Genomic DNA, 12620 nt, shown 5'->3' with positions numbered 1-12620 from the left:
TGCTAGGGGTCGGGGGCTTTCCCCTTAGGCCAGGCTTGAACCTGGGAAGCCCGGAATAGGCGTCACAGGGAGGGCTGGCCTTGGGAGGCAGCGCGGGGTGAGGAGCAGGGAAGAACGCGGGTTCTGGGGTCCGACTGTCCCAGTTCACATGCCGCTCCTCCCGCCGGGCAGGCTCCGCAGCTAGCGGCTCTAGAACCCTGCTTTTGCGCCGAGGCCTGAGCCCAGAGGAGACACAGACAGAGGCGTCCCTAGAGGTGGCGCCAGGCGCGCCGGCGCAACGGTTGCGCCTGGACTCCAGCCGCGGGCTCGGGGCCTGGCAGCCACCCGGAGCCCCACGCCCAGGCTAGGATGGGGCGGCCGCCTGCTCCCGCCAAGGCCTTCGCAGGAGTCGAGAGCAGCCGCTCCGAGCTCGCTGGGGCGCCAGGGGGAGCTCGTGAGGACGCGCCACGACTCCCTCTCTGTAGCTGGTTCAAACTGGTTTGGGCAGGGTGCGGCCTCGGCAGGCTGCATTCCAGGCCTCAGACCCGGAGCCTATACTGGGGCCTCCCCGAGGGCCAGGGACGCAGGGCAGGGCTGTGGGGTTGGCGCCCTGGGGCAGGAGCCACGCACCCCTGCGAGGCTGGGGAGGTTTTCTCAAATGTGTAGCCCTCTTTGTTGAAAACCATTTCTTTAGCAAGGTCCTTGGATGATGCTGGCAGGGGAACGAAGCCCTGGGTGGGGGCTGTCAGACTTTGGGGTGCGTCGGAATCAGCCTCTGAGTTGATTAGAAGACGCCCAGGATCTGCCCCAGCCCCACCACTCCGCTTCTGAAAGTCTGGGGTAGGACTCGGGCATCTGTTTTTAGCCAAATCTCACCGTTTGGAAGGAAAAGCTAGAAGCCCAGTGACTGTGTCAGCCCAGTTCCCAAGGGTGGGGGTCTGGGCAGGCAGCACATTTAAGAGAGGTTCTCAGCTATTCACAAGTGTCACAACCAACAGCAAATGAAGACATTAAACGTCCAACACGTTGTGACCCCTTCTGGCCTCCTGTCCCACCCCAAAGTGTCCGCGTTCCTGGACACAAGCAGGGTCCTTCCAGCACAGCTCTACACGTCCATCCCATGCGGCTGTGTCCATAAGCAGCCTGTCCTGTGATTTCACGTGTTTTAAAAATTGCACTGGAGCCTTCGGGGACTGCCTTCCCCCAGCCTGGGGTTCTAACCTCTGCCTATGGAGTGGTTTGGGGCACTCGCGTCCACGTGGGCATGTGAGGCCAACTTGGGGCTTTTCTGCAGGATTGACTATCAGAGGCCACGGGTGTGCTCTGCACGTTTTTCATAAACCCCTTTTCCTAAGCGCCTGAGACCCAAGCATTAGCCAAAAACTTTCCAGCAAAGGATTCTCTGGCTTGAAGACCTGAGTATTTGGGTGGGGATGCTGAGAAATTAGCAGCAGGCAGATTTGGGAGCAGGCGTTGGCCAGCGATCCATTACACAAGAGGGAGATCGGGCACCGGGAGAGTTGTCCTGAATATTTATTTTCAACCCTAAGACCAGGTCATTTTTTAAAAAATAGCATTTAAAAAAGTCAAAACTCTAGACTTCCTTATCTAGATTCACTGGACTCCCCTCTGCCCCTTGGCCTCCTAGGTGAACCTTGGTTGCAGGGGATGAAATCTGGAGCGCTTACGAATTTGCATTTAGGGGCTGGGGAGATAGCTCAGTAGAATAAGCACTTGCCTGGCAAGTGCAAGGGCCTCAGTTCAATCCCCGGTACCACCAAATAAATTCTTATTTTAAAAGCTGCCCCTAGGAGGGAGACAGGTCCGCACGAATTCCCCGACTTTTCTGGGGGCGTAAACCGAGCTGCGTAAGTAGAAGAGTCTAGGGTCCGGCAGCTGGGAGCTTCAGAGAAAGAGTCCACCAGCATAGCCTCAGCTAGGCCTAGATGCACCCTGGGGCCCCCGGAGAGCTTTGAGAATTGCCGGCGCGTGTGACTGGCTAGAGCACGGGGCCCTGGGTTCAAAGCCTGGCATCATGCCCCAACCCCGGGGGCTCTCGGAACAGCTTCCCTGTCGGAATTCTGATGGAAAGGAGTGATCCACACCGACGGTGCCTGTCCGTAAACTTGGCTGGATGTTGGAGCCCCCTGGACAACTTGAAAAACCTAGTGATGCTCAGGTGTCAAACCCTAAAAATTGCTCATGGCCTAAGTAAGGACTTTGAAAGTTTTAAATCAGCCCCAGGTGACTGCAATTTTGAGTTGCGAACTACCAGTTGACCTGGTTGTGCTGGCGCGGGTGCAGTGCTAGCCAGGAGCCACTGGGTGGCGCTGCCTGCTCAGGCGGCGCTCCGAACGCCGAGGGCAGTGGCCGCTGGGTGCGCACCTGCCCCGCCTCCGCCAGGCGGGCCTCGGGGCATGCAGCGGGCCGGGGCGGGGCTCGTAGAATCGGCCCGTGCGATCCCGCCTCCCTCCGGTTGCAGGTCGTGGATGACGACCGGCCTGAGCTAGTGCCGGGTGGGGTGCGTGAGCTCGCGCTCTTCCTGACCCCGGAGCCCGGAGCGGAGGTAGGGGGCCGGGGAGGGGGAGGTCTGGAGGTTGGGATCTGGGTCCCTGAACCCCGATCGGCACTCGGCATCCCAGCAGCATCCTCTCGCGCCATGAGTGGTGGGGGGCTAGGGTCGCCTTCCGGAGCCTTGGCTGCCTGCGGCCACCCGGCCCCTCCTGAAGTGACATCGCGTCCCGAGGCGCTTGTACTTCTGGACCGCGCAGGACACCCGGCCCGGGGCGCTCGGAGCGGATGCCCTAGGCCAGGTGGTCCCTCGGGGACGCAGAGCGGGTTCTGCGCCCACGGGGCTCCGCTCTCCCCGCGAACCGTGCAGGTGTCGGGAAGCCCAGGGCCCGCGGTCCGCTGCGGTTGCTAGGAGGAAAATACCACGTCTCTGCTTGCACTTTCTATTTTGGAAGCATAAATAAAAAGTACATCTAAAACCAGACTCTTTACTTCCAGCGAAGGCAGTCTGTTGACGGCACTGTGAAAAAGTTACCCAAGTTTGCAAGCAGTGACCTAGGGCCCCGCGCTAGCCCATTCTCTCTACCTTGAAAAAGCCGAACGGACATATTTTAAATAGCAGAGCATCTCTTTCTTCTTTTCTCCTCCACCCAAATAGGGTTCCCAGAGAAAACCAGCCCTGGGGTACGTTGTCATTCCAGACTCTGCAAAATACATTTGCAGTTGTACTTACTCCTCAGAGTCTTGATGTGATAGTTTTGCAAATTGCTTTACTCAAAATAGCACGGAGAACTGGTAGTCCCTGCGAATGGTCAGGTCTGGGCTGCTTTTTTTCAGGTGACATTCTGGACAGAGAGTGGCTGATGGAAGCCCAACTTTGTGACATAAACTGCCAAATTGTACACTTTAAAGGTGACTCTTAGCTGGGAGTGGAGGGGAGGCCAAGGCAGAATTGCCACAGTTGGAAGCCAGGCTGGGCTGCATAGTGAGTTCCATTTAAGTACAGCCTGACTACATAGCGAGACTATCTCAAAAATACATAGGGCTGGGGAGATAGCTCAGTAGAATAAGTGCTTGCCTGGCAAGCACGAGGTCCTGAGTTCAATCCCCAGTACCGCAAAAAAAAAAAATAATAATAATAATAACACATACATACATAAATGTGAATCTTACAGTGACTTATAGTTCAAGCAGTGACACGGGCAGACGTCCACGTCAGGGTGTATCATAAGAACCGCTCGCTGGGCAAGCAACTCGAGCCCCAAATGTGAACCTCTTATGTAGTGTGAAGCGTCCTAGGAACCACCAGAAAAGAAGCAAGCAAAGTTAGTTTTCACCATATTTAAAATAACTATACCCAATAGGCCATTTTAATATGTAATTGGTGTAGAACCTTATGGAATTTTACTTCTTTTAGCCAGGCTTTTAATACTGAACTTTTTTGGTGGGTGGGGGGTAGGGGGCGGGGAGAGAGCCTCACTGTGTAGTACAGGCTGGCCTCAAGTCACAGTGATCCTCCTGCCTCAGCCTCCCGAGTGCTGGGATTACTGGCGTGCACCACCATGTCCGGCTGAGCTTTGGCCACACCTCTGGACCAGCCACATTTGCAGGGCTCAGCATGGGTTGGATGACTTCTGTATCAGAGCCTGCATCTGGATCCTTTTGTCTTCCAGCAGCCGTGAGGAAGTAACACTTGATCCTGTCTCCTGAGCACACCCTGCCAGCAGGGTGCTGTGCCATTCGTGGATTGTGTCATCAAGTTGTTACAGTGACCCAGGGGCTAGGATATTGTTCTTTGATTTTATAGCCCAGCAAGCTGAGGCTCCCACAGAACCCATGAAGGTGAATGGATATGTAATTTATGAACCATTTGTACATGGCTCAGAGCTGTCACCCTGTGCCTGACTGGACTCTGGAGGACACCCAGCCCCCTCATCATGGCTTGGTATGTTGGCCAAGGGACCCAGAAACAGGTTCAGGTTCCGGTTGGCTTGTCTCTGGTCTAACCTTCACGTGGACCTCCTGTCCCTTCCCTTCCTCTTAGAAGCAAGAGGCCCTGCGCCCAGTGGATACACCTCAGCTTCATTTTGTCTCTATTAGGACTGTCTTGTGCGGGGACTGTGTGCGTTAGCTTTGTTTGCTCAGTCGGGGCTCCTTTAACTCGGAAGCAGGTTGGCTGGAGCTCATTTGTGAGGGGCATAATGAGCCCCAGCTCCCTGTGGCTCCATGCAGCAGTAAACTCATTCAGAACACTTGCTGAAGTTTATTTACCAAAAGCAACAGACCCTGAGTCAGAGCAGAGTCACGTGTAGCCCCTACTTAAAGCTTAATTCATTAGCAGCTCCCTAAGCTGGAAGTGTTTGCAGGTGGGCAAATGAGCTAGAAAAGATGAGCCTGCTTTGGGCGCGCACCAACACTGGGCGTGAGAGCATGCCACCCACCAAGCCATGGGCGGCAGGGGCCTCCCTCCTTCATGGTCACGGCCACACTGGGCTTTTGAGTGGACCATCTCAGCCTGGCCGGAGTCAGCTCCAGCGATGTCCCAGGTGTCCTAGTAAAGTGGAAGCTGCTTCACACAACCCCTGGAGTCCCTGATCAGGGAAGGACCTGAGACACCACAGGCAGACACTGGGCTCCCTACCTTCCTGACACTCAGAGGCAAGAGCAGGCACCTCAGACCTCTGAGTTGTAAAGAGTGTCTAAGGCACACCAGGGGCCATTGTCTTCTGGTCTAGGCTAGGGAAGGGACAGAGACCCGAGCCTGACTGGTAGCTGCTGCCTGCATGTGGTGGTGATGGGGGTTGTCTTTTGGGGCCTCAAAGCACCAACAGGAGTTGGCCAGCCCAGGGAGGAAGCATCCCCAGCAGAGGGAGTGGTCCTTGCAAAGGCCCGGGGAGGACAAATTGGGGTTTCCTGGAGATGAAGAAAGAGGAGCTTGGCTGGGTGACACAGCTGACAAGGCCTGGGGGGCACGCCCCAGCCCGGCCCCACCTTCCCCAGGTGTGCTATTAGTTTCAGTCTCACTCAACTTCCTCTTCTGGGAGAAGTTGCAGGGGAGGACACTGGAACTGACCCCAGGTGGCAGGGACAGCATGATGTTCCTTCTGGATCCCTGTGACTTTCAAGGGACAGGAGCTCCAGGGCTCCTATGGTGAAGCTCAGGTGGCCGCCGTATGGCCAATTCCTTGCCAGGCACAGCCAGATTTCCATTTGGTGCTGGGACTGGGCAGGTTTAGCCTGAAGGGTGGGGCTGGTGGCTGCGCTAGGAGGAAGTAAAGGTGGGTGACCTGTTCTCACACCCAGAGCCTTTGTCCAGGTGAGCAGGCCTCAAGCTGAGAAGCAGCGAGCAAAGTCATGGGGAGAATCATCCTTGTAGTAGACAGTTTCAAAGTTAAACAATCATCCACCAATCACAGTTGCCGAACTGAAAATCAACTTGGTATGAAAGGCCTAGGGCTTAAGAAATCAGTCACCATACACAGACAGGCTGCTGCCAGCTTTCATGGGCTGTCTGTATTCCCAGCCATACACATGGACAGCTTCCTGGAAGTACAATTTTGTTTTTATATTTTAGGACAAGGTCTACAGGGGTCTCAAAGCGTGGATCCGACTTGTAGTGATCCTCCAGTCTACAGCCTCCCAAGGGCTGGGATTACAGGAGAGGGCCACCACGCCCAGTCTTGGAATTACAATTTTGTTGACTGGATATCCGTGCAAAGATTGGATTTGAGACAAGCTGGTCCACCTCAGCTGACCATCACCAATAAGGTTCAACATAAGATTATTTTTTTAACATAAAATTCTAGCGGAATGGAGAATTACAAAATCTGACCCCAACCTTTTCATACAGTTTGAAAAAGGGTCAGACTTTTTTCCATCTTCATGTTTTGATAGAAACTGCCAATATGAAGAACATGATTCTTTCTTGGGAGGAGGATACCAACTGGGAATTGAACTCAGGACCCAGGCACTATGCCACTGAGGTAAATCTCCAGTCCCAAGAACATGGTTTTTCCCCTCACCCCCACCCCCCAACCGGGGATTGAACTCAGGCCTTTGCACTTGCCAGGGAAGCACTTATTCCACTGAGCCATCTCCCCAGCCCCAGAACATGGTTCTTGATCTCCATGTGATCAAGACTTTTGACAAGGTCAAAACTTGTAGGTTGGGCTGGCGAAATAGCTCAGCGGTCTAAAGCGCCTGCTTAGGCAAGCACAGGGAGCACAGTTCAATCCCCGGCACCACATGCTATGCCAGCCTGCCCCCCCAAAAAAAAAAAAAAAGTTATAGGTACTGTATTGGAATGTGGAACCTGGAGTTCTAGATTGTATTTCCTTTTCCGAAACTTCAGATCAAGGCGCCAATAAGATTCGAGCTCAGACTTACATCCCAGTCAAGCTTCTAGAAAAGAAGCAACTAGAACTGCAGTGGGATGTAGCTATCCAAGAGAAGGAAGTGCAGCCCTCAATCTCAGGGAACTAGAGACTGCTGCAGGAGCACCAGGCTGGGTTTCAGAGTGTTCGAAAGGGGTTGGGGAGATAACTCAGTCATCGAAGCATCTACCTGGCAAGCTCAAAGATCCGGGTTTGTCCCCAGTACCGCTCTGAGCCAGCCACCAGGCGTAGTGGCGCACCCATGTAATTCCAGCCCTGAGGGGGCTGAGACAGGAGGATCACTATGAATCTGAACTGAAGAGCGAGACCCTTAAAAAAAAAAAATTCTCAAAAGACAACGTGTCTTAAAATTTTAGTCTGGTAATTCAGACTAAAATGGTAGCACATGGCTGTAATCCCAGGATTCAGGAGGTGAGGCAGGAAAACTATAATGAGTTCAAGGCCAGTATAGGCTACATAGGAGACCTTGTCTCAAAGAAAGAAAAAAAAAAGGAAAAAGTATGAAGAAACCAGTCAAAGATGTAGGGCTCTCAGTAACTCGCTCCTGAATGGAGACCCCATGGAAAGACAGTGGTAAAATCCAAGATACTTCAACTCCACTAGCAGCACCATGGTCCAAATTAAGTGAGCTCTCAACACTATCAAGGCTGGGACTATAGCTCAGTGGCATAAATGCCTTCCTGGCAAGCACAAGGTCCTGAGTTCAATCCCCGGAAAAACAAAACACCATCAAGATTGTGACCCAGGGGCCGGGGAGATGGCTCAGTAGGATAAGCGCTTGACCGGCAAACGCAAGGATCTGAGTTCAATCCCCGGTTCCGCAAAAAAAAAAAAAAAAAAATTGTGACCCAGACCAAATTGGTTCCGGGTTACCTGAAGTGGCCACAGCTCAGGAGAACATGACCAAAAATTGGACCTAATCAGATCCAGTGAACGGCTACAATCCTGCCTGTGCACTGGGAGTTGTGGCACACACCTGTAATCCCAGCACTAGAAAGGCTGAGGCAGGCTGCTTCGAGTTCTAGGCCAGCCTAGGATACAATAGTGAGGTCAAGGCCACTGACTACAGAGCGCGTATTCTGAAAAAAAAACAAGTAATCCTGTCTATGCAAGCAGCACACTCTCATAACCAGTATGAAAAACAAAACATCCTCTGTTGTTCGGCCCTGGGATCATGGGAAAAATCAACCTTGGGAGGCTATTGCCCACGCTGTTCCCTTCTAGGGCTGCCTCAGGCGGACAACTACAGACTTTCCCTTCAGTGACCGTCTGGACAAGAAGATCGTCTTATAGAAGGAGGCAGTAAAAAGGTGGGATTCGCCAAGGCCGTTCTGGGGGCAGCCAGGTGCCTTGGACCACAGAGAATGGCCCCGAGGTGGAACTGACACCAGCTGTCGTGACCAGCAGCCCTCCGGGTCGGACCGGATGTTAAATCTGCCACTAGGAGCCTGATTTGGGCGTGCTGAGTGAGCAAGACATCGAAGGCTCCTGCTTTGGCCGCATCACACGCCTCACGCGGATCACGTGACCCACGCTCATCGCACGAGGACCTGAGTTCTTTGCCTGGCAGGTAGGGGTCAGTGAACAGCCCTGCCCCTTCCAGTGACACGGAGGCTTGTGTTGTCCTCTTCTCCAGTCCAGCTCTCTCGTCAGACTGCTGTGTCTGCAAGGGATGTGTCAACATGTTAAAAACCCTCGGAATTGGAAGTCGAGAACCACCCCTGTAAAGGCTTGAACTAATGAATCCTTGTGCCAATTTTCATGTGGTTCGGGGAACACAGGATTCAGATCGCTTTCTATCAGAAATAAGACAAAAGTATTTGAAGATGGAAAATTTCCAGAGGAATGACTTCTCAAACGCTTATTTAGATTTTTGTTGTTTCTTCATATTTTTAGGGAAGGGTCTACAGGGTGTTCAGGGTCTCACTACTAGATCGGACTTGAGCGATCCACCTGTTTACAGCCTCCCAAGAGCTGGGATTAGGTGCCTGCCACCACGCCCAGTCTCAGTTGCCTCCTAGTGCACTCCCAGGGGCAGGCCCGGACATCAAATCCCGGGCCCCTGCACCTGCTTGCAGGTGCTTTAATCCGCTGAGCTATTTGGCTGGCTCTCGTTGCATTTTTGAGACAGGGATTTGCTGTGCAGTTCAGGCTGGCCTTGAGCTCACTTTGTAGCCCACTCTAGTCTCAAACTTGCAAAGAACCTTCTGCCTTAGCCTCCTGAGTGCTGGGATTATAGGCATGCGCTGTCAAGGCCCAGCTTTATTTGGCTTTTGTTTGGGTTTGTGACACCATAAAGCTGATTGGTTGGCGTTCAACTTTGATAGACTCCTGCAGTGATGTCACATCTTTGGTGTGAGCTTTGGTCAACTTTCCGATCTTAAAAATCCTGATGAGGAAGCGGCCAGATTTCTCCTCCTCACGGGTTCCCTGAAGCCCAGGGCTGTGCGGTGGGACCCTGCCCCCTAATCTGATTAGTTCAGGTTTGTGCAAGTGTACAGTTTTCTTGGAGCAATACATTCTTTGTCAGTTTTTTCGTTTTATAATGGGATCCAGTGATTTCTTTAGTTGTGGCTTCTTTTGCAGTCCCCCCTGGCCTCTACTGTCCCCCTGTTATGATTTGGATCTGGGCTTTCCCCCAAAAGCCTCATGTGTTTGGAAGCTGATTGTGGTGCACTATCTTGTCAGATTAATCCACTGAAGAGCTCAGCGCTGACTTGGGCCGAGAATGGCGGAGGCAGACACTAGGGGTGACCCGGTGGGCTGGCTGTCCCCTTTTCTGCTGTCTGCTTCCTGTACGCCTTGCCTGCAAGCTTTCCTCCAGGGCGGGGGCCCTTCCACCGGCTGTTTGTGTGCTTGAGTCTGCCAAACGCAGGGTTGGGAACCAAAGTCAGTGTCTCCTCCTCTAAGTTTGAATATCAGGTATTTTGCCCCAGTGACAACAAAGGGCCTAAGGTCTCCCCCTCCCAGAAGCTGTAGCCAGTGGCTTTCCCGGGATTGAACTCAGGCCATTGCGCTTGCCAGGGAAGCACTTATTCCACTGAGCCATCTCCCCAGACCCTTCTACAGACTCATAAAACCCCCTGAGTTTGTCTCCAGAACTGTGACAGAAAAAGCAAAGCCGTGCAGTGGTACCTGAGTTCACAAGCTTCATTCTTTCTGTGCTTCCGGTGGTGGAGTTGAGTTTGTGACCTGAGGTACCACTGTATAACAATCGTTTACATAGCGTTTACTTTGTATTAGCTACTATAAGTCATCTCAAGAGGATTTAAAAATGCACCGAGGACATGTGTAGGTTCTGTGCAAATGCTGCCCCTAGTGTGGCACATGCAGGGGTCTCACCTCTTCCTCTTGGATACCAAGGAGGAACTGGAACTAAATGGTAAGGGAACCTGTGGGAGACACACTGAGGCACAGCAGGGAGGGGCTGTGGCTGCACAGCACAAGGAGAAAGATGAGGGGCTCGAGGCTTGAATGGACCAGCCACTGTGGGGAGCTCAGAGACGGGACAGGGTTGCCCAGGGCCTGGCCCGTGAGGAGCAGTGCAGATTCTGTGCCAGAGACCCGGATGGAAGCCCTCAGGTGAGGTGAGCTGGAAGAGCTGGGGCAGGTCGGGGTCAGACCTTGGACTCTGGTTATTGCCCTGGAATGCATGGGGTGGGGGACGGAGACAGCAGGGGGTTCAGAGGTGGCTGCGTGGCTGCCCAGGTGCATGAAGCTGGAGCCAGTTTGGCTGCCAGACCCAAGACCCTCGCAGCATGTGAGGAACCATGCTGTGCTGGGTGCTCAGACAGGGCAGCCCCCTCCAGAGGAAGTGTCTGGCCTCAGGCCCCTGGATCTGCCTGCACTCAGGGCCCATAGCCTGTCCTCCCAGGGCACCATGAGGCCAGTCAACCTTCAGCCTTCACTGTGAGGCTGTAAAGCAAGCTGCTGCTCACCAGATGTGCATGCCTGTAATGCCAGCAATGGGGAAGCTGAGGCCAGCCTGAGCTACATAGTGAGTTCCAGGCTAGTCTGGGCTACATAGCAAGACTTGTCTCAAAAAAAATAAAAATAAGGGCTGGGGAGATGGCTCAGTGGAATAAGTGCTTGCCTGGCAAGCGCAAGGGCCTGAGTTCCATCCCTGGTTCTGCCAAGGGAAAAAATAAGTAAATAAAACCAGCTGCTTCCTGAAGTTTGGAAACCACCCTGTCCCCTTGAGCATGCTTGGTCCCCCAGGCAGGTACCCTGAGCAGGGGTCACCAGGAGTCAGTCAGCTCTGGTGGCCGCAACATGGTTCCTTGGTGCTCTGCTCTCTTCTGTAAGTACAGCTGAGGGCAGGGAGCATATTTTATGTTTGTTTGTTTGTTTGTTTGTTTGTTTCAGAGCCAGGGATTGAATTCAGGCCCTTCCACTTGCCAGGCAAGCGCTTCTTCTACTGAGCCATCTCCCTGGCCCCTTTATTTGTAAATAGGAGATTCCACTGAACCAGTTACTGTGTAGGTCACAGGATTAGGACATGCCTCCCGAACTTTGTGAACATCGGCAGCATCCAGAGATCTTTACAAAAAAATACTGAGCCTGGCGCCTGCCCCTCAGCATTCTGATTTGATCAGTGTAGTACAGCCTGGACATTCAGGTTTGGGCTTACCTTGTTTTCCTGGGTTGAGGACTGAACCCAGGGCCTAGCACATGTTAAACAAGACCTCTACTCCTGGCCGCAGTCTGGCTCTGACCCAGGTAGTGCACGTCTCTCTGTCTTGTCCCCTTACTGACACAGGTTGTGGGCCGGGTGGGACAGCCCACGGAAGCCCCTGGCAGAAGATCGGGTCATCGTCCCAGGCCTGGAAAGGTGGCTCAGACTGTTTGTTGGAAGGTGTTTGAGCAGGTCCTGGCTGCAGTTCTAGGCCAGATGCTGGAGGGTGAGAAGGCACGAGGGGCACCTAGTCCTCAGAGACCCTCGCTTGGGGCAGTTCACATACGCGTGACAGTTCTGTGTCATGTTTATAAACGGACAATTTTTATTTTTTCTTTTTGAGTCAGGGTCTCCCTCTGTAATTTGGGCTAGGTAGCCCGGGCTGACCTCAAGTTCACACTGATCTTCCTGCCTCAGCCTCCCAGGCGCTGGGACTATAGGCGGGCGGCACCACGCCTGGCAGAAGCCGGCAGTTTCAGCCCTCCCTTTGGGCACAGTGATGGGGAATCCGCTCTCCCCTCAGCCCCCCTGCGCGCCTGCTGACATCCACTGATTCCATGTTGGGTGTCACTGAGCACATGCTCCGAATGAGCCAGGGCTTCTCAGCGAGCTCAAGGGGCCGGCGTTTATTCCTTTGTGGCGCCTGTTGGGTAAAGGTCGGCCTGTGGCTCTTTTTTTATACTAGGATGGAACCCAGGGTTGCTCACTACGACTGAGCTGCATTTCCACTACTTTTTATTTTATTCTGAGACGAGAGCTTTCTAAGTCACATCAAATTGTTCTGGCTGGGTTTGAATTTGAGATTCTCCTGCCTCAGCCTCCCTCAGTGCTGCAGGTATGCACCACCACATCTAGCGCTCAGGTTTGCAGTTCTTTTAAAGTAAATTGGAGGGCTGGTGAGATGGCTCAGTGGTCTAAAGCACCTACTTAGAACAAGCTTACCTAAAGCATCAGGGACCGCGATTCAATCCCCCAGCACCACATGCCAGCCAGCCCCGCCCCCTGGTGGGCTGAGCTGACCACACACACACACCTCTCTCTCTCTCTCTCTCTCTCTCTCT

The 12620-nt window shown here is 53.4% G+C and overlaps 1 protein-coding gene across 1 annotated transcript in view; it reads left to right on the top strand.

Annotated features, from left to right (window-relative positions):
- Positions 1–348: 348 nt before the first annotated feature.
- The window catches only part of Bcas4 (breast carcinoma amplified sequence 4), a 38247-nt gene continuing 25975 nt past the window's right edge, over positions 349–12620 (top strand). The window contains 2 exon segments of the mRNA XM_004648901.1: positions 349–433; positions 2322–2545. Coding sequence (XP_004648958.1) covers positions 349–433; positions 2322–2545 — 309 coding nt within the window.

The sequence above is a fragment of the Octodon degus genome, unplaced genomic scaffold (genome assembly GCF_000260255.1).
Source record: "Octodon degus isolate 3935 unplaced genomic scaffold, OctDeg1.0 scaffold00077, whole genome shotgun sequence".
Taxonomy (NCBI): Eukaryota; Metazoa; Chordata; class Mammalia; order Rodentia; family Octodontidae; genus Octodon; species Octodon degus.
Note: the sequence above shows the minus strand (reverse complement) of the source record. Positions and strands in the feature narration are given on the sequence as shown.